The following is an 18,435-nucleotide window of genomic DNA, read 5'->3' as shown; positions in this document are numbered from 1 at the left end:
TTCCGATCCCATCCTCAGCACTGTGGTCCTGCCCCATGGGAACCAACACCAACCCCTGAGATTTACGGATCCTTCTGCAGATGAAAGGGCCTCAGGGATGGTGCTCAGGGAAGGAGCCAGGAGAAGACCTAAGGAATCAGGAAGTTAGACTGAAGAAGGCCATGGCCGGGGTCTTAGGGATTGTGTGGGCCATGAGGGCACATGTCTTTATTTGTGAAGCCCGTGACCTCAGAGGAATATAAGATGGTCCTTCTGGAGGGTAAAGGCCGGAGCCTGACTGAGGTCCTGTTCCAGAGGTGCGGGGAATAAGCCCAGGGAAGTAAGGTGGAACTTGCCCTTCATCAGGAGGGAGGAGAGAGCTGGGACCTGGAGCTCAGAAAACCCTTGATTTGACCTCCATTGATGGGCCAGATGATCTGAACATTGAGGTGACAATACATTGAGGTGTGACTCCAGCATTGACCTTTAAGAACTTGGGACCTCCCAAAATGTGTTCAAGGATGCACGTGTTTGGGAAACTCTACAGTCTCTCCTCCTACAGGTGCATGGTGTTTAACAGCATTAAAAAAAAAAACAAACAGGGGCGCCTGGGTGGCTCAGTGGTTTAAGCCGCTGCCTTCGGCTCAGGTCATGATCTCAGGGTCCTGGGATCGGGTCCTGCATCGGGCTCTCTGCTCGGCAGAGAGCCTGCTTCCCTCTCTCTCTCTCTCCTGCCTCTCCATCTACTTGTGATTTCTCTCTGTCAAATAAATAAATAAAATCTTTAAAAAAACAAACATTTTTTATGGAAAAGTTCAAATATGCACAAAAATAGAATAACATACCCCATGAACCCTTCACCCAGCTTCAGTTATGAACACCTCATCAGTCTTCTCATGGCATGGTAAAGACCATGAGAAGCCCTGTCATAGAGAAACCTGTTCAGCTTAGAGTTTCTCAGACTGACTCGACCACAATATCCTTTTTCACATACAGTCAAAACCTTTTAAGTTGTTTTTGTGTACTGGGCATGGCCAACATGCCTAGCCTTGTTGATACAGGAGGTCAGGGGCTCAGCCAGAGGGCGCAGAAAAAGTCGCTGCCATCCGAGTCTCCCATTCCCCAGAAGAAGGAACTCCTTAGGGGAGCCGGACAGAAGCAGGGAGGAATGGCCCTGGGTGACCATGAATGGCAAGAGCGAAACCACCTGCTGGAACCCAAAAAAGAAAGAGGCACCAGGGGGAACTGGTGTAAGTACAGCTCAGAGTGGGTGGTTAGTCATCCATCCCCGTGGGTGGGTGTGCCAGTTGGGCTTCCCGGAAGCTAGGGAGTGTGTGAGCAATGGGTGGGGGGAGCCATTAGTAGGCAAGAGTTGGGGCTGGACTAAGTGCCACTCTCTGCCGGGGTTTCTTCGCTGACGGGCTGCAAAGGCCATGGAGGGCACTGCTTCCTCTCTCTCTCCCTGCCTGTGTGGGGTTGACTGAGTACAGGGAGCTGGGAAACCTGGAGATCTGCCGGGAGAATGTGTCCCCACCCATCTCAGGAGCAGGTCCTGCCAGCCCAGCCCAGAGCAGGCAGCGGAAGCCACAGGGAACACAGGTATGGGGGTGTCACCGGTGGGGCTGAACTTTGCAGGGGGCACAAGTCCCTCCTTTAGAGTGGGGTTCATGCATGGGGCTAGAGATGAGGAGGACCATGGGACCTGGAAAATTTTTCTGAATAGAGTGAAAAGGTAAATGGGGCTGCCTCCTGCAGTCTTTTCCAGAGCGAGCCCGGGGAGTCGGCCACCACACTAGGCACATCAAGGAGTGCCCCTCTGAAGCCCGAGGCCCCCACACTGGAGAATCTTGGGCAGATATGTCTTCCCCTCCCCCCCCAAGGCCCCCACTGTTATGCTGAACCCTGGGCTTCCCACAGCCCACTGAGGAGGGCTCTCTGGGGGTGGTGTCTAGCCCTGTCCCACTCTCCCAGACCCTTTCCCCCTCCCCCCAGGTCAAACCCTCTGCTAGATGACAATGAACTCATCTGATTAAACTCCACTAATGGTATTACTGGCACAGATGTGTTCTAGTAGCTATCCTTCCCAGCTAACCAAGGTTTATCTTAAACTCTTTTTTTAAAAAGATTATTTATTTGACAAACAGAGATCACAGAGAGGCAGGCAGAGAGAGAGGAAGGGAAGCAGGTTCCCTGCTGAGCAGAGAGCCCAATGCAGGGCTTGATCCCAGGACCCCAGGATCATGACCTGAGCCGAAGGCAGAGGTCACTGAGCCACCCAGGCTCAGCCACCCAGATACAACCAAGGTGTATCTTAATGGGATTTTTGAGAAACACCACTTCAACCCAGTGCGTCCATCTTCTGTACGAGATTAGACAAGATGCTCTCTAATGTCCCTATGACTCTGATAGAATATGGCTCATGAGTGGCACGAAGGGGAATTTCAGATACTGAGCACAGGTGAGGGTCAACAAGGCCTTATAATAACTGGATCCCACTACTGAGGGCAGCTGCTTACCTGTTACCTCTATTTAGGGGAGCCCCCATGACAAGAAGGATCACTCCCACCAGGTTGTATCTTCGGCTCCTTTTAGGGTGAGAAAGTTGTAGCCCCAGGGGGAGATGGAGGCAAGGATTGAGGGAAAAATAGGAACTTGCCTGCACTTGTGAGACTTCCCTCCTGGCCACTCAGAGACTCTAGAGCCCAGCTCCTCATGTCTCTGCCTGATGATGTTGGCCCTCCCCAGCTTGCTCCCTGCAGAGTACACCCCAGCAAAATAGACACCTTGTGTGTGTGTTTGTGGCCGGGGGCGGGGCGGGGGGGTGTGCCATGGGAAGGAGGCAGCGGAAAAGTGGAGGGCAAAGCCAGAAGCTCCAGAAAAGTGCCGCCCAAGTTCAGGACAAGGTCAAAGAGGTCAAAAGGCTCAGGCTTTCTGTTGGGGGGGGCCAGGACCCGACCAGGCCCCAGAGCCAAGGGTAAGATGCACAGGGACAGCTCAGGGCACAGGGCTGTGGCAGCGGGCTGATCTGGTCCCAGCGACTTCTCTGGATGGTGACTTTATTTCCTGTTTTTCCAGGTCTTGAAAGCAGGGTGGAGGGAGATGTGCGGGTGGTGCGGTGACATCCACAGACATGGGATGTAGGCCACCTTTGCTTTCTGCTTTGGCCCAGAAAAAAATGAGAGAGGTGAGGTCAGAATATCCAGAGGGAGAAGACGTGGCTGAGGAGGATACTGGATGGTGCAGGAAGTGACAGGCTGAGGTGGGGCCAGGTGGGGAAAGGCCAGAGCAGGAATTTTGGCTGGAGAGAGCAGAGCAGGCCTGGAACAGGAAGAGGGGCCATGGAGAGAGAACACAACAGCCCTGGGGAGCCTGTGCCAGAGGCTTCTCTCCTTGGGAAGACTGTGGCCACACACCCCCATCCCCGGGGGAAGGAAGAGGCCATCCACTCACCTTGGTGTCATTGTACTATCTCCATGCCATAGGCCCCTCAAACGAGTGGGGTTCATCTGTGTCCTCAGAACAGCTCTAGGACAGAGCTGTTCACAAAGCCTTCAAACTTTGGTAAGCTTCTGCTGGAGGCTTCAGCCTGGCTGGGATCTGTTTGGGGAGTCTGAACATACACATATAACAGACGTATAAATTAGGGGCGCCTGGGTGACTCAGTCAAGTGTCTGCCTTTGGCTCAAGTCATGATCTCAGGGTCCTGGAACCAAGCCCCACATGGGGCTCCCTGCTCAGCGGGGAGCCTGCTTCTCCCTCTCCTTCAGCCATTGCACCTGCTCATGCATGTGCGCTCACGCTCTTGCTCTCACAAATAAATCTTTTTTTTAAAAAAAAGTATAATTTAGAATTAAGCCTGTCTGTGGGTAAAGGGGACATCCTGCCAGTATTGCCAGCTCACAGCTGTGGAGGTGGGCTTAGCTAAAGGGGGGTGGGTAGAGCGCACAGGGACTCTCAGCTGTGGCCTCTGGAATCTAAAATGAGGTTTGGGAGGCATCTGGGTGGCTCAGTGGGTTGAGCCTCTGCCTTCTGCTCAGGTCATGATCTCAGGGTCCTGGGATCCAGTCCTGCATTGGGCTCTCTGCTTAGTAGGGAGCCTGCTTCCTCCTCTCTCTCTGTCTGCCTATTGCCTACTTGTGATCTCTCTCTCTCAAATAAAAATCTTTACTAAAAAAAAATAAAATGAGGTTTGGGGCTATTCTAGAATGCATCTTCCTGGGCAAGGAGGATGAGATCTGAGGTTCCTTTTCAAACTCCTAGAGGACATGAATGACTAAAGAGAGGAGACAGAGCAAGGCATTTGGCGGGTGTGCAGGAGGGGCGGGGGGCGGCGGGTGCACATGGAGAGTGTGGTGAACAGGAGGGAGCTGGACAGAGAAGAGTTATTTCTTTCCCCACCCTGCCTCCACCGTTGTCCGGAATCACCTATTCCCTTCTCTTCAGCCCCATGGCTGGTCAGCCGCCAGAAGGGTGGATAGCACAGGCAGGTTGTGTGGAGGAGAGGGAGGGATGACCATGACCTAGCCTCCTGCACATTTTTACTCAATTCTCACTTCCTGCCTGGCAGAAAATAGCTCTGCCCCTCTGGCTTATCTCAGCAAAGAGCAGCGCCCAGCCCAGCTCAGAGGGCAGTGGGACAGGTTCAAGAGGCCTGAGGTCATCAGGAACCTGGCCCTCTGATGTGCACCCAGGAAGCTGAAAGAGACCTGAAAGAGACCAGGGGAGGAGGAAGGTGGCTGTCCTGGCTCTGGTGTGTGAGTGGTGTGGAGGGTGGGTGGTGTGCCCTGGGCAGTCCCCAGGGTGTTTCCTCAGCCCTTCAGTGTCTTGGCGCGGGGATCTGTTATGGGGATGGCTCCTGAGGCTGCCTGATGTGCTCTGTCTCTCTGGGTAAGAATACTGTCCCTAAGGCAAGGGCTGTGTCCACTCTTCCTCCTCTGGCCTAGTTGTCCGTGCCTCTGTGCATGCACCTACTTGTGTGTTAGCGGGTGAGTGCACATACCGGGGATCTTGTGTGCATGTCTATGTGACTTCGCACGCACATCTGCATGTGGTGCTGTGCTCGTAACCACATCTGTGCGCCTGGAGGTTATTAAGATGATGTGGGCCTCCAGGTCCCCCCTCCTCGCTGGGGACACAAAGCCCCAGTGTTTGATCCTTTCTGGGACAGTTGCTGTTTCTTTGGTTCCTCCATCTCTTCTACAACCTGACCTCTTTCTCAAGGCAGGATTGGGGTGAGATCCTGGGCTGCCCCCCCCCCCAGCTAGAGCCCTCCTTCCACTTCCTGTTTGCCTCCTTTTGGGCAGTTTTCCCCATCTTTGCCATCTGGCCTGGCACCGTGCCCACGCAGCTCCACTGACAGGAGCCCCAGGGAAGCAGGCAGATGGGGTGGGGACCAGGGCAGGGCCCTGGCAGTCCTCGATGCCCAGTTCAGGCCCTTGTGTATCTATCAGAAAACAATGACTTTTCCACAAAAAGGACTTCTCCACTTTGGAGTCCAGTAACAAAAGCATCACCATCTGCTTTACAAAAGGCCTTTCCCTTTAACTAGAAGCTCATCTAATACTTTTCAGTCTCTTGAACATTGTAACTTTGTTGTCAGAAATACTTGGGATTCTTGGTAAACAATTATTCATTCACTCATTCATTGTCTAGTGTGTGTAAGAAGCCATTGATTCTCCAGGTAATGGTTAAGAATGATCAAGTGTGGGTGCCTGGGTGGCTCAGTGGTTAAGCCGCTGCCTTCGGCTCAGGTCATGATCTCAGGGTCCTGGGATCGAGTCCCGCATCGGGCTCACTGCTCAGCAGGGAGCCTGCTTCCTCCTCTCTCTCTCTCTCTGCCTGCCTCTCTGCCTACTTGTGATTTCTCTCTGTCAAATAAATAAATAAAATCTTTAAAAAAAAAAAAAAAGTTTTATAAAAAAAAAAAAAAAAAAAAAAAGAATGATCAAGTGTGACTGTAGTGACAGTGTAAATTGTTTGTGAAAATATAATGCAGGCTGTTTCCAAACAGGCCTTTTAGGAGGCGGAGTCTTCTACTAGATGAGTTATATACTTGGGCAATATAGGAGTGAGATAAGAAGCGGCTGGCGGACCAACACAAGAGAGATTAAATAGCAAGATTACAGGGTGTGTGAACATGGCAGGGAGGGGACAGATTTCCTTCCAGGTAGTCAGTGAATGTCACATGGGCCTGCTAAGTACAGAGACTGAAGTGTGAGTCCCAAGTGTGAGCTTGGGAGGAAAGCCATGGATGAGGGGGGTCCCAACCCATGAGCTTACCATCTAGCGGGGGATGATGGAAGCAAATAAACACCCAGGAAACAATCTGAGAAGTTCAAAGCTGTGAACCAATAATGTGCTTAAGTAGGTAAGCAGACATGGTAAGGAGGGGCACTCCTGTGTGTGTGTGTGTGAGAGAGAGAGAGAGTGAGACAGCAAGAGGAGTCTGTGTTACCAATGAGAAATGGTGGGCTGTTAAAAAGTGTCTATTTTGGGGTGCTTGGGTGGCTCCGTGGGTTAGGGCCTCTGCCTTCGGTCGAGGTCTCAGGGTCCTGGGATCTAGCTCCGCGTAGGGCTCTCTGCTCAGCGGGGAGCCTGCTTCCTCCTCTATCTCTCTGCCTGACTCTCTGCCTACTTGTGATCTCTGTCTGTCAAATGAATGGATAAATCTTAAAAAAAAAAAAAGTGTCTATTTCAACTGGGCAAATAAAGATGTAACTTTATCTGTGGGCTGAGATTTCTTACAGGCAGCTGTAAGGGACCAGGTGCTCTGGGCCGCATGCACCCTCATATCCCACCATCCACTCTTGATGCAAACAGCCCTGATGGAACTCTAGAGCTGCTGTTTCCTGCAAAAACGAGGCTGAACACCTATCTCAAAGGCCTTCTGGAAGGTTAAAGACCACGCATGTAAAAATAGCCTGGGACAGGATGAGTGGCCAGTAAATCATCACTAATATTTTTCCCTCAACATTTATGGACATAGTGGCTGGGGAGACCAAGATGACTCAGTCACGGTCCACAGACCCTCCCTCGAGGAGCTCACAGTCTAAGGGGAGGGGCAGGCTAAGCACAGCTAATTACAAGACAGGTGGGACACTCCTGGTGAACAGTGTACAAAGGGGAATGACATCTGCCTTGCCGGGAGGGAAGGAGGGAGGCAGGTGAGGCTTCACAGAGTCCTAAGAAATGATTGACTTTGTCTGTTGGTGAGGGGGAGGCAGGGCATTCTAAGCAGAAGAGCCCACACTGGGGCATCTGGGTGGCTCAGTCAGTTAAGCGGCTGCCTTCAGCTCAGGTCATGATCCCAGGGTCCTGGGATCGAGTCCCTCACAGGACACTCTGCTCAGTGGGAAAGCCTGTTCCCTCCTCTCCCTCTGCATGCCACTGTGCCTACTTGTGCTCTCTGTATCTCTGTCAAATAAATCAATAAAATCTTAAGGAAAAAAAAAAGCCTGCACTGCACGTGCAAGAGCAGAGTCCTGAAAACATTAAGACCTGTGCAAAACTGTTTTTAGTGTGGCGTGGCTGGAGCAAAGAAGCTTGGGAGGTGGGGCATGTGTCAGGGAAAGAGTCTGGTTTTATTCGCTTTTCAGTGGGTTTCAGCCCCATTTAAAATGATTTTTGTTGGTAAAATTGGTATTTTGCAAAAGAAGTGTTTATTTCCTCTAACTGTTCTCCTAAACCTCTTACAAGGCTTAAACTGCTGGTAGTCATGGTTTGAGGGAGAACAAATGAACAACAACAAAAAAACCCACAGGAAGACTTTAGAGTCAGGTTTACAGCTTGGTAAGATTTTAAGCAGTTCCTGGGCACCTGGTGGGCTGTCGGTGAGGCGTGCAACTCTGGATCTCGGAGTTATATGAGTTCAAGCTCCACGTTCAGTGTAGCGACTACTTAAAAATAAAATCTTAAGGGGTCCCTGGGTGGCTCAGTTGGTTAAGCATCTGGTTCTGGCTCATGATTTTGGCTCAGTTGGTTAAGCATCTGGTTCTGGCTCATGATTTTGGCTCAGGTCATGATATTGCAGGTCCTGGAATCAAGCCCTGCGATGAGCCCCACTTCTGGCTCTGTGCTCAGTGGGAGTCTGCTGGGGATCCTCTCCCTCGCCCCACTCCCCACTCATGCTCACACACGCATGCTCTCTCTCTCACGTAAATAAAGCAATCTTAAAAAACAATCTTTTTAAAAAATTCCTTTCAGGGCGCCTGGGTGGCTCAGTGGGTTAAAGCCTCTGCCTTCGGCTCAGGTCATGATTCCAGGGTCCTGGGATCGAGCCCCGCATCGGGCTCTCTGCTCTGTGGGGAGCCTGCTTCCTCCTCTCTCTTTCTCTCTCTCTCTCTCTGCCTACTTTGATCTCTGTCAAATAAATAAATAAAGTCTTAAAAAAAAAATTCCTTTCAAGAGGAATAAATCCAGTATCGGGATAATTGCTCAGGGTCTCTGAACAACTTTGTTCCCTCAGATGGCATTTGGACGTCACATTTATAGCATTATTCACAATAGGCAAAAGGTGGAAAAACCCAAGTAACCATTGACAGTTGGATAAAAAAAAAAAAATATATATATATATATATATATATATACACACATACATACATTATTCAGGGGCACCTGGGTCCTGGGATCGAGCCCCACGTCAGGCTTCCCGTTCACCTGCTTCTCCCTCTCCCACTCCCTCTGCTTGTATATTCTCTCTCGTCTATCTTTCTGTCAAAATATTTAAAAAAATATATATGTGTGTGTGTATATATATATATATATATATAAAATTCAGCTATTAAAAAATATTACAATTCTGATACATACTAAAACATGGATGGACCTTGACAATTTTATGTTAAGTGAAAGAAGCCAGACACAAAAGGACAGATATTATATGGTTCCACTCAGATGAGGTGTCTGGGATAGGCAAATTCAACTTGCACAGCTCAACACCAAAAAAATACAAGTAATCTGGGGCGCCTGGGTGGCTCAGGGGGTTAAGTCTCTGCCTTCGGCTCTCAGAGTCCTGGGATCGAGTCCCACATCGGGCTCTCTGCTTGGTGGGGAGCCTACTTCCCCCTCTCTCTCTGCCTGCCTCTTTGCTAGCTTGTGATCTCTCTCTCTCTCTGTCAAATAAAATCTTAAAAAAAAAAATACAAGTAAGAAAAAAAAAACAAGTAATCTAATTTAAAAAATGGGCAGAGGACCTGAATAGACATTTCTCCAAAGAAGACATACAGATAGCCTAGCAGACAAAGATGCTCAACGTCACTCATCATCAGGGAAACGCAAATCAAAACCAGGATGATAGGGGCACCTGGGTGCCTCAGTCTGTTGAGTCTCTGACTCTTGATTTCGGCTCAGGTCATGATCTCTGGGTTGTGGTATGGAGCCCCGTGTTGGGATCCACGCTGGGTGTGGAGTTTGCTTAAGGTTCTCTCTCTCCTTCTCACTTTGCCCCTCTCCTCCTCTAAAAGAAAAGACAAATAACAAAGACTGGTGAGAACATGGAGAACAGGGAAGGCTTGTGGACCATTGGTGGGAATGTAAATTGGTGCTGCCACTATGGGAAACAGTATGGAGTTTCCTCAAGTAATTAAAAATAAAATTACCATATGATCCAGTAATTGCACTACTGGGTATTTACCCAAAGAAAATAAAAACACTAATTCAAATAGAATAGGCAAATTCCTGGAGACAAAAAGTAGAATAGAGTTTTCCAGGAGCTGGAGGGAGCAGGGAGGGAATGGGCAGTTAGTGTTTGGCACGTATAGAGTTGTTTGGGATGATGAAAAAGTTCTGGAAATAGTAGTGATGGTCACAACATTGGGAGTGTACTTAATGTGACTGAATTATATACTTAAAGATGGTTAAAACCGTACATTTTAAGTTGTGTATATTTTACCCATTCCCCCCCACCACCACACACAAAAGATGGAATTTGGGGGTTAAGATGGAAGAGTAGCTTCTGTGGCATTAGGGCATTAAGGAGGGTGGGATTCTGAGACCGTGTCCTATCCTCTGGCTCATCTACCTCCTGGCCATATCTTTTGTCCGCCAGGGTTTGCCTGAGCACTGTGGCTGCCGTGGGCTGCTCTCTCCAGTGGCCTTGGCAGTGCCCTTGGTAACTCCTTGCCTCATTGCCACACTTTCTGGACTTAGGGTCCCCTCTGAGCCCTCACTTAAAAAACCCCTTCTCCCTCCATCAGAGAATCCCAGCCAGGAAGCTCCCTAGTCAGATCCTCCAGGGAAGCACCTGGAAAAGTTCAGCCCACTGAAGTTCACTCCACACCAAGAGTGTGCTGGTGTGTGATCAGCCCATAAGAGCCCATTATGTTATTGTCCCCACTTTACAGACAAAGAAACTGAGAGAGCGGTCAAACAATCCAGTCGAACCCGGGTTGTTCTGACCACAAATCCAGCCCACACAAGAGCAATCATGGATGTGATGAATGAGGCCTGGATTTTGTACTGTCCTGGGGAATTTGAACTTTATTCTTTAGATAACGGGGAGCCAGCAGACCTGGGGAGTTCCAGGGGCAGTACTCCATCATATTTCTTACTATCTGACATAGGACCTCTTTACTTGCACTTTATTATCTGTCCCCCTTCTGTGGAAGTAAAGGAGCTGGGGTCAAGGCCTTTGTTTTGTTCAGGGCTGTGAACATGCCTGGAACCTTCTAAAGCTCAGTAAACATCTGCAAGAGAAAAGAAGAAAGGGAGAGAGATTATTAGTAGAACCTGTGTACTTAACACATATCTCGTTTAATCTAATAACTTCATGAAGTGGGAGATGCCCACCACCACCACCTTTTTCTCCAGGTAAGGAAAATGAGGCTCAGAGAGATTAAGTCAATTTTCGGAGGGCCTAGATAGGCAAGTTGGCCGAACCAGGATTTAAACCCAGGCAGTCTGACCCCAGAGCCTGGGCTTTTAACACTGTGCTATATAGCCTTACTGTGGAAAGCTATTGTGGCCTGACAGAAAGTTGGGGAAAGATCCGAGGCTGAGAAAAGACTCAAGAGGCCAGCCAGGTTAGCTAGATAAACATTTGGGACTCCTACGCTGTCCTTGCATAATCTTGATTTTGGCTTGCCTTCCTATTCCAGGTCTCCACTGCTGATGAAGCAGTGACCCAAAGTGTCCAACCCCCCGACAGCCATCTGCCTCGCAGCCATAGTCCACATTCCCATGTCCTGCCTGCCCCAGGACGGTCCCTGCGCAGCCTCCAGGCCCCACTCTGGGGACGAACACGAGGCCAGGACCCTAGCGTGCCCAATGATGTCCCCAGCCTAGCTCCTCTCACACTGGTACCATGCAGCACAACTCCGCCAACAACTCCAGCCTTGCTTCCCAGTGCCCTGACTACCGGAACACCCACTACCTGCACATGGTGGTCTACAGCCTGGTGCTGGCCGCAGGGCTTCCCCTCAACGGGCTGGCCCTCTGGGTCTTCCTGCGCGTGCTGCGCATGCACTCCGTGGTGAGCGTATACATGTGCAACCTGGCAGCCAGCGACCTGCTCTTCACCCTCTCGCTGCCCCTGCGCATCTCCTACTACGCCCTGCACTACTGGCCCTTCTCTAACCTCCTGTGCCAGACTGCGGGCGCCATCTTCCAGACGAACATGTACGGCAGCTGCATCTTCTTGACTCTCATCAACGTGGACCGCTACGTGGCCATCGTGCACCCGCTGCGGCTGCGGCACCTGCGGCGGCCCCGCGTGGCGCGGCTGCTGTGCCTGGGCGTGTGGGCGCTCATCGCCGTGTTCGCCGTGCCCGCCGGCCTGGTGCACCGGCCCTCGCCCTGCAGCTACAACGGCGGCCAGGTGCACCTGTGCTTCGAGAGCTTCGGCGACATGTGGCAGAACAGGCTACTGTGGCTCCTGCTGCTGGCCGAGGCGCTGGGCTTCCTGCTGCCCCTGGCGGCCATGCTCTACTCGTCGGGACGGGTCTTCTGGACCCTGGCGCGGCCGGACAGCACGCGGAGCCGGCGGGGGCAGAAGACCGTGCGCCTCCTGCTGGCCAACCTCGTCATCTTCCTGCTGTGCTTCGTGCCCTACAACGCCACGCTGGCGGTCTACGGGCTGCTGCGGGGCAACGTGGTGGCGGCCGGCAGCGAGGTGCGCGACCGGGTGCGCCAGGCGCTCATGGTCATGGTGCTGTTGGCCGGCTCCAACTGCGTACTGGACCCGCTCGTGTACTACTTCAGCGCCGAGGGTTTCCGCAACACCCTGCGCGGCCTGGGCACTCCGCTCCGCGCCAGGACCTTGGCCACCAACGGGGCTCAGGGAGGGCACGCCGAACGGTCCACCGAGGGCACCCTCATCACCGGTCCGGCTACCGCCAACCAAAAGCTGCTCCAGCCTTCCAGCTTTGGGACGCCCTTGACCCAGCGCCGCGAGGACTCGATCCTGTGAATGCACTGCGTACGATTGCGCAGTCACCCCCACCTCCCAGGCCCCCCGCTCCGCTCACACGCGCACGCTCGCAGGGTATTGTACATGAGGGAAGTGGGATGGGCACTTGGACTTCTGGGCAGCAACTCCTGCCCGTAAATGCACAAGAGAACAAATTGTGGCCAGCCTGGGGCACAGGGAAGGAAGAAGAGTGCTGGTGGAAATGCCTTCTTTGCTTTGGTGGTGATGGTGAGCGTGGGGCGAATCCCTGGCCCAGTGAGGAGGGAGTGACGCTGTGAGCTCCCTCATTGCATAGGCAGACGACTGGATGACATGCCCTTAGTGTGTGGGCATGAAACATTATGGAAGGCTGGTAGATGGAGCAGAAAATGAGTGTCCTGGATTTAGACCAACCACAGCAGTCTCAGTGCCTCCAATGCTACCCACTCTCATTTCCACTTGGCCTTGCGCTGCCCAGCGTGAAGCCATGAGACACTGACAGAATCTGTTTCATTCTTGGTTAGTAACTTGTAACAATTTAGACCTGACACCCAGCATGGGGTGGTTGGGGGCAGGACAAAACTGTGAGTTAGAGGATGTTTTCCCCCCCAGATGCTGGTCTCTGTAGGCCTTTCTAGGTGTCCTTTCTCCTTCCACTCCGCCCCTTTCCAGACCTCCTCCATTCTAGGTCCTAAATTCTCTCTCTCTGCCTCTGGCCCTTCATCTAGAATAAGGGAGAAAATTTTTTGTACGAAATTAACAGTTCTCCCCAACTTTGCTCTCAGACCCTTTTACAACTCTTAACAATAGAGGACTCCAAAAAGCCTTTGCTTATACCTTACCTTTTGATATTTAACCGTATTAGAAATTAAAACTCGTTAAGTCCTAACAATGTAACACACAAGCACACATTCCATTAGCTTTGAGAGCAATAATGTCATCACACTTCACGAAGCCTCTGGAAAACTCCTGTGAACAAGGAGATTGCATAGGACAAACAACATTGGTGGGAGTAATATTCCAAAAATAACTTTGACCTTGTGGACATCTAAGAATCAGTATTAGAGTTCATGTGTAACGTCTTCCCAGGGCATATGTATACATTGTTTTTTTTATTATTGCAGGAACAGAGAAATGCTCCACAAATCAATTGCTAATTCTAGTCCCAAAGGCTTGAGGGTTTGCAGGGGTAGATTGGAGCTGCACACCCAGTGCAACATTACTTTGGCTTCCTGGTGCGGGTGGGGCAGCTCTGAGGTGGGGGTGAACTAGTCTCACAAACACTCGGAGGAGGGGTGGGGCTTCTCTTTCCCCGGGGAAGGGAAAAGGGAACTGTTGCCACAGCCAGCAAAGAAGTTTCCAGGGACATAAGAGTGCAACGGAGGACAGGAATAAGGTGTCTGTTCTTAGCAAGCTGGGGGCAAGGAAATGGAAGACTGATGAATGGACCACCTACTGTTTCCTTCTTCCCTCTTTACTTGGAGTAGGGCTGGGAGGGGTTGCGGAGTTGAGACTGCATAAGTGAGGAAGTTGCAGCCATGCGTGTGTCCTGTATGCATTTCTGTCGCTAGGTCTCTCAATGGCGTGTGTGTGTGTGTGTGTGTGTGTGTATGTGTGTGAGGGTTTTCCTGTGTGTGTCTCTGCGTGTTTTAGTTTGCTCCTGATGGTGATTTACAGAGGTAAAATGACCCCTGGTGGCCAAATCGGAGAACTGACCCAGATTCCTCCTTGATCACTTTCAAGTAGAACCTTTCACCATCTCTTGGGAAGATGGAGCCCTGGGCTAGGCCCTCCTGTAGCTCTTGAAGAGGCCCAATGGTTAGCACCTGCTCCATCTTCCCTCGTCCTTAAGGTTCAAGACCCATGTCGTGAGAGCATAAAATGTGGTGGTAGTCCAAAGTCTCAGAACTGAGACTGAATTGAAGACAGTTTTTTTAAAAATTGCTTGAGTATTTTTATATTCTGATATGTGAATGAGTTTCAAAACTCACAGAGAAAGTATCTTCTCACATACTACATAATTATTTATTTTTATAATTTTTATAGTTTTCTGTCTGTTTCCCGCCCCCCCCCCCCCCAGGTAGAACCTAAGGTCCCTGGGGGCAGGGATTTTTGTTTGCTTGATTCTCTGATGTATCTTCAGCATCTAGAACAGCTCCTGGCACAAAAGAAGTGCTTAATAAATATTTGTTGAATGATGAACTGTTGAATTTTGGTGTGGAGTAGTGTACTGTCTCATGGGGGACCACAGAACAAGTTAACAATTACCATTCCAGACAGAAGATGCAAGAATGCAGAGTGAGGTGTTGGCAGTCAATTCCGTGGGCAGTGGGAAGCCCCTAAAGGTTCCTGAGGGAGGTTTTGCTCACTCTGACAGACGGTGTGGGGTAAACTGTAGGGAAGTGGGGAGAGGAGTCTAAGGGGGAAAGGAAGACTGGTCAGGCTGCTGTTAAAATTGTCAAGGAGAGGTGTGACCATGGTGTGTGGAGGTGGATGGAAATGGGTCACCTCCAGTGTGAAATCTCTGGGGTTTAAGCTCTGGTGGACTGTTTCCCCGCAATCAGTGCATCCAAAGAGTTTCTATCACAAGAACAAAGAGGCAGGAATAGATTCAGGAGATGGAGCAGGCAGAGTGGAAATGAACAGAAGAACCTGACAAGCCACAGGCTAGGAAAGCTTAAGAGCATCTGGAGCCAGCCACTGCCGTTTTCATAGCATTCTCCAACACCGAGTGCACAGTAGGACAGATGCAAGATGTGGGGGTGATCCAGAGCCCTCACCCCGTGTCCTGCGGTGACCCCATTTATAGTTTAGGGAAATCCAAATGAGGAAAATGAGAACATCCTAGATGGAGGGAGAAGAGCGTGAACAAGTTTTGGAAATAACTCCCTATGCCAGGATCTCCATGTGGTGCTTATCACTATTGATTATATATTATTTAGTTATTGATTATCATAAGCCTCTGAGTTAAGGGCAATTATTATCCCTATTTTACAAATGAAGCACCCTAGGGAAGCTGCAATCTGAAGGTCACACAACCGGGAAGAGGCACGGTAGCTATTTGGCTCCCTAACTCCTACTCTTTGCAGTACTTTCCACCGTCTCTCCCCTTTCTGGGGCTTCCCACCTTCTCATCCTGGCTCTGTCCCATCCATCCTCCCTGGCTTCCTGTCTCCTCCTCACCCGGGCTGCCTCTCCCAACTACTTCTCTCACCCTCTCTGCTCCACTACTTCCTCCATACTCCTAACCCTCTCACGCTCCAACACACCTGCCCCTTCCCCCTCCACCGGCCCCAGGTTCCTGCGCAGAGCACCTCGCAGCTCACTCACGGTTCCAGTTGTGTTGAGCCCCGAAACACACCCCATCAAAGCCTTAGAATGGAGTAGCTAGGTTGTGGCTCACCCAGGTGGGATGGCTCAGCCTTGGTGCAGTTGGCCATGACTCTCCTCCCTTAGCCGGGAAGTACCCAGCATCTCCAAGGCAGCACTCCTGCTTGTCCACCAACTAAGTTGAAGAGAAGACCTCCCCTGGTTCTCCTCAAAGTCTGCCTCTTCTGTAGGAAGAGTTCCCTCCTCTGGAGGTCCCTCCACACAGTGAGTAGCCCGGAGAAGAGTAACAATCATTGGTCTTGAAATAAAACAAATTCAGGAGAACCAGGGCCAAGGTACGGGGGTCCCAAAGGGTCAGGATGCTTCTCTCTTAGCCCTGAACCAGCTTGAGGGAAATCCCTACTGGGTTGCCACCTGGGGGTCCTGTGGAGGAAATGGGAAAGGGGAGGTTAAATTTCACACCACGGGCCTGCCTTCTTCATTCTTTCAGGAGAACTTGGAGACAGAGGGAGGCCAGGGTAGCCTCACCATGCCATATCCTCTCCAGAAGAGATAGCACCAAAAAGGGAAGTTTCTCACACGGGAAACCCAAAGGCTCTCAGAATCAACCTGGGCGGGTACTAATTTCAGCTCTGTCACTTCTTGGCAATGTGACTTAGCAAGTTACTTTAACTCTCTGAACCTCTGTTTTCTCCTCTGTGAAATGGGGAATCACAGTATCTACTTGTTGGGTTGCTGTTAGGTCAATGAGATCACCTTGGAAAGGCACCTGGGAGAAACCCCAAAAGGGGGAGCTCTCTTTTTGACAAGAATGTGGGGAGTAGATGCTATTGGTAAAATCTGTTTGTGATGTTTCTGGAAGACAGCAAGGGTTCCAAGGTGAATCCTCACCCAGACAGGGCTCTGCCAGCAATCAGAACCAGGGCCAGGGGATGGGTGAGCGAGGCAGGCTGGGCAAGTTTCCACAGTGCTAGGTCAAGTAGACAGTTTTCAGGGGCAGAGACTGGCCTGTTGCCCTCTGGGGGCACTCTCTCCCCACTAGGCCTAATGTCTATCCCAGAGACAGAGGAGTGGGTAGAAAAGTGCCTGAAAGGGAGAGGAGAGGGGGCATGGGATGAAGAACCCAGCAAAGGAGAAAGGGCAAGAGAGCAGGCTGGAGGGGAAGTAAGGGCCCAGGCAGGCACAGGGTGGGGCCGGGAGAGGGGCCTAGGGCAGGAGGGCGGGAGGGAGCCTGGGAGGGAAAGCGCCGAGGAGGGAGGAGGGAGGGATAGGGAGGGAGACCAGCGGCGCTGACACAGCCTCGATGTGTGGAACGGGCTGGGGTTTGGCCCACAGGTCAGGCGTCTGGCAGTATTATGGGATGGAGAGGCCTTAGGAGACAGGGAGAGTATTATGGGCTGGAACAGCCTTAGGAGACTGGGGAATATTATGGGCTGGTGAGGCCCGGATCCAACTGGAGGCGGGAGGAAGGGGTGCGGGGCGGGAAGGGGGGGTGGTGGTGGAAGGGAATATTATGGGCTGGAGGCCTCCTGCGACCAGAGGCAAGAGTATTATGGGCTGGCAAGGCCTTCGGTGGCCAGAGGGGGGAGCAGCGGGGGATGGCACCGGCTGCATGTGACTGAGGGGGGGGCCAAGTTGGGGGGGTGGTGAGTGGGGGTGGGGGAGCATATTATGGGATAGCTCTTTGTACCTACTGCGGGGACTGCTTCTCCAGAAGATATTATGGGATGTCGTGTGTGGGAGGGGGAGTGGGGTTGGGGGGATTATTATGGGATGGTGGTGCAGAATGGGGAGGGCCTGAGGAGCTCTTCTCCAACCCCCCCACCCCTTACTCTCTTGCCATCCTTTCTCTAAGGTCTGCCTTCTCTCTCAAACGGCCCAAGGGGAACACCTGAAATCCATCCCCCGCTACGCACACACTTTGAGCACCTCAACCCATCCTAGGCATCTCCCTTAACTAGCAGACACCTCCAAGGTGCTCAGGGGGAAAGGCAGCTCCTGGGGAATGGGGAGAAAGCCCTAAAGCAGGGTTGTAGCGGCCAGCAGATCACACCTCCCACCTGCACGATGTCCTCTTGGCTCCCAGTCCCCTTGGGCCACTCTCCTCCCCCTTCTCCCTCCACAAAGTGGGGGCCCTTGATCCTCTTCCCCTCCCCCCTCCTCTCCATTTCCTCTCCAGCTCCCTCCACAGCCGTAACCAGTAAAACAGGCGGCCAGCTATTATGGGATGGCTGCTCCCGGCAGCTCTGCAGGGAGGGGGCGGTCACCGCGGGATGGCCGCCTCTCTTTTTTGGGGGGGGTGGGGGCTAGCAAGGAGAAGGATTATTATGGGATGTGCCCTGCACAACTGGGTGGGGCTGTCCTGGGTAGGTAAAGCTCTGGGGAGGTTGGGGGGGGTGGTTGGTGGTGAGGAAGGAAAGGAAGGAAGAGGGAGGGAAAGGAGCTGGGGAGGGTGGGGTGAGCCCTGGAGCCAGACCTGAGGCCTGGCAAGAGTAACTGGCTAGAGAGGTTCTTCTGTGACAGCTGTTTGAAGGGGCCCCTGGGGCAGGCTAGAGCTGGTCAAATCTGAACCCTGGACACCTGGGTCTTTTTGTAGCTTGTGAGCTGCAGGGTTGCTGAATCCAGGCCCTGCAGAGCTGGGCTGGCAGTGGTAATGTCTGGGTTCTGTCTGTGTGGCACACCAAAGGGAGTAGTGCTCCTGGGTGACCACAGAACCCAAGTACTCTCCTCCCACTTTGCCTTCC

The 18,435-nt window shown here is 51.7% G+C and overlaps 1 protein-coding gene across 4 annotated transcripts; it reads left to right on the top strand.

Annotated features, from left to right (window-relative positions):
* The first annotated feature begins 1,025 nt into the window (after positions 1–1,025).
* Positions 1,026–14,012, top strand: LPAR5 (lysophosphatidic acid receptor 5). 4 transcript variants are annotated; one of them, XM_059184622.1, is made up of 2 exons: positions 1,026–1,229; positions 11,073–14,012. In XM_059184622.1, the coding sequence occupies exon 2, from the start codon at positions 11,279–11,281 to the stop codon at positions 12,380–12,382; it is 1,104 nt and encodes a 367-aa protein (XP_059040605.1). In that variant the 5' UTR covers positions 1,026–1,229; positions 11,073–11,278; the 3' UTR covers positions 12,383–14,012. The 4 variants fall into 4 exon arrangements, with proteins under 4 accessions (XP_059040605.1, XP_059040604.1, XP_059040606.1 ...); XM_059184621.1 differs by lacking the exon at positions 1,026–1,229 and adding an exon at positions 1,272–1,578; XM_059184623.1 differs by lacking the exon at positions 1,026–1,229 and adding an exon at positions 4,322–4,729.
* Positions 14,013–18,435: the final 4,423 nt, after the last annotated feature.

Source organism: Mustela lutreola, chromosome 8, assembly GCF_030435805.1.
Source record: "Mustela lutreola isolate mMusLut2 chromosome 8, mMusLut2.pri, whole genome shotgun sequence".
NCBI lineage: Eukaryota > Metazoa > Chordata > Mammalia > Carnivora > Mustelidae > Mustela > Mustela lutreola.
Note: the sequence above shows the minus strand (reverse complement) of the source record. Positions and strands in the feature narration are given on the sequence as shown.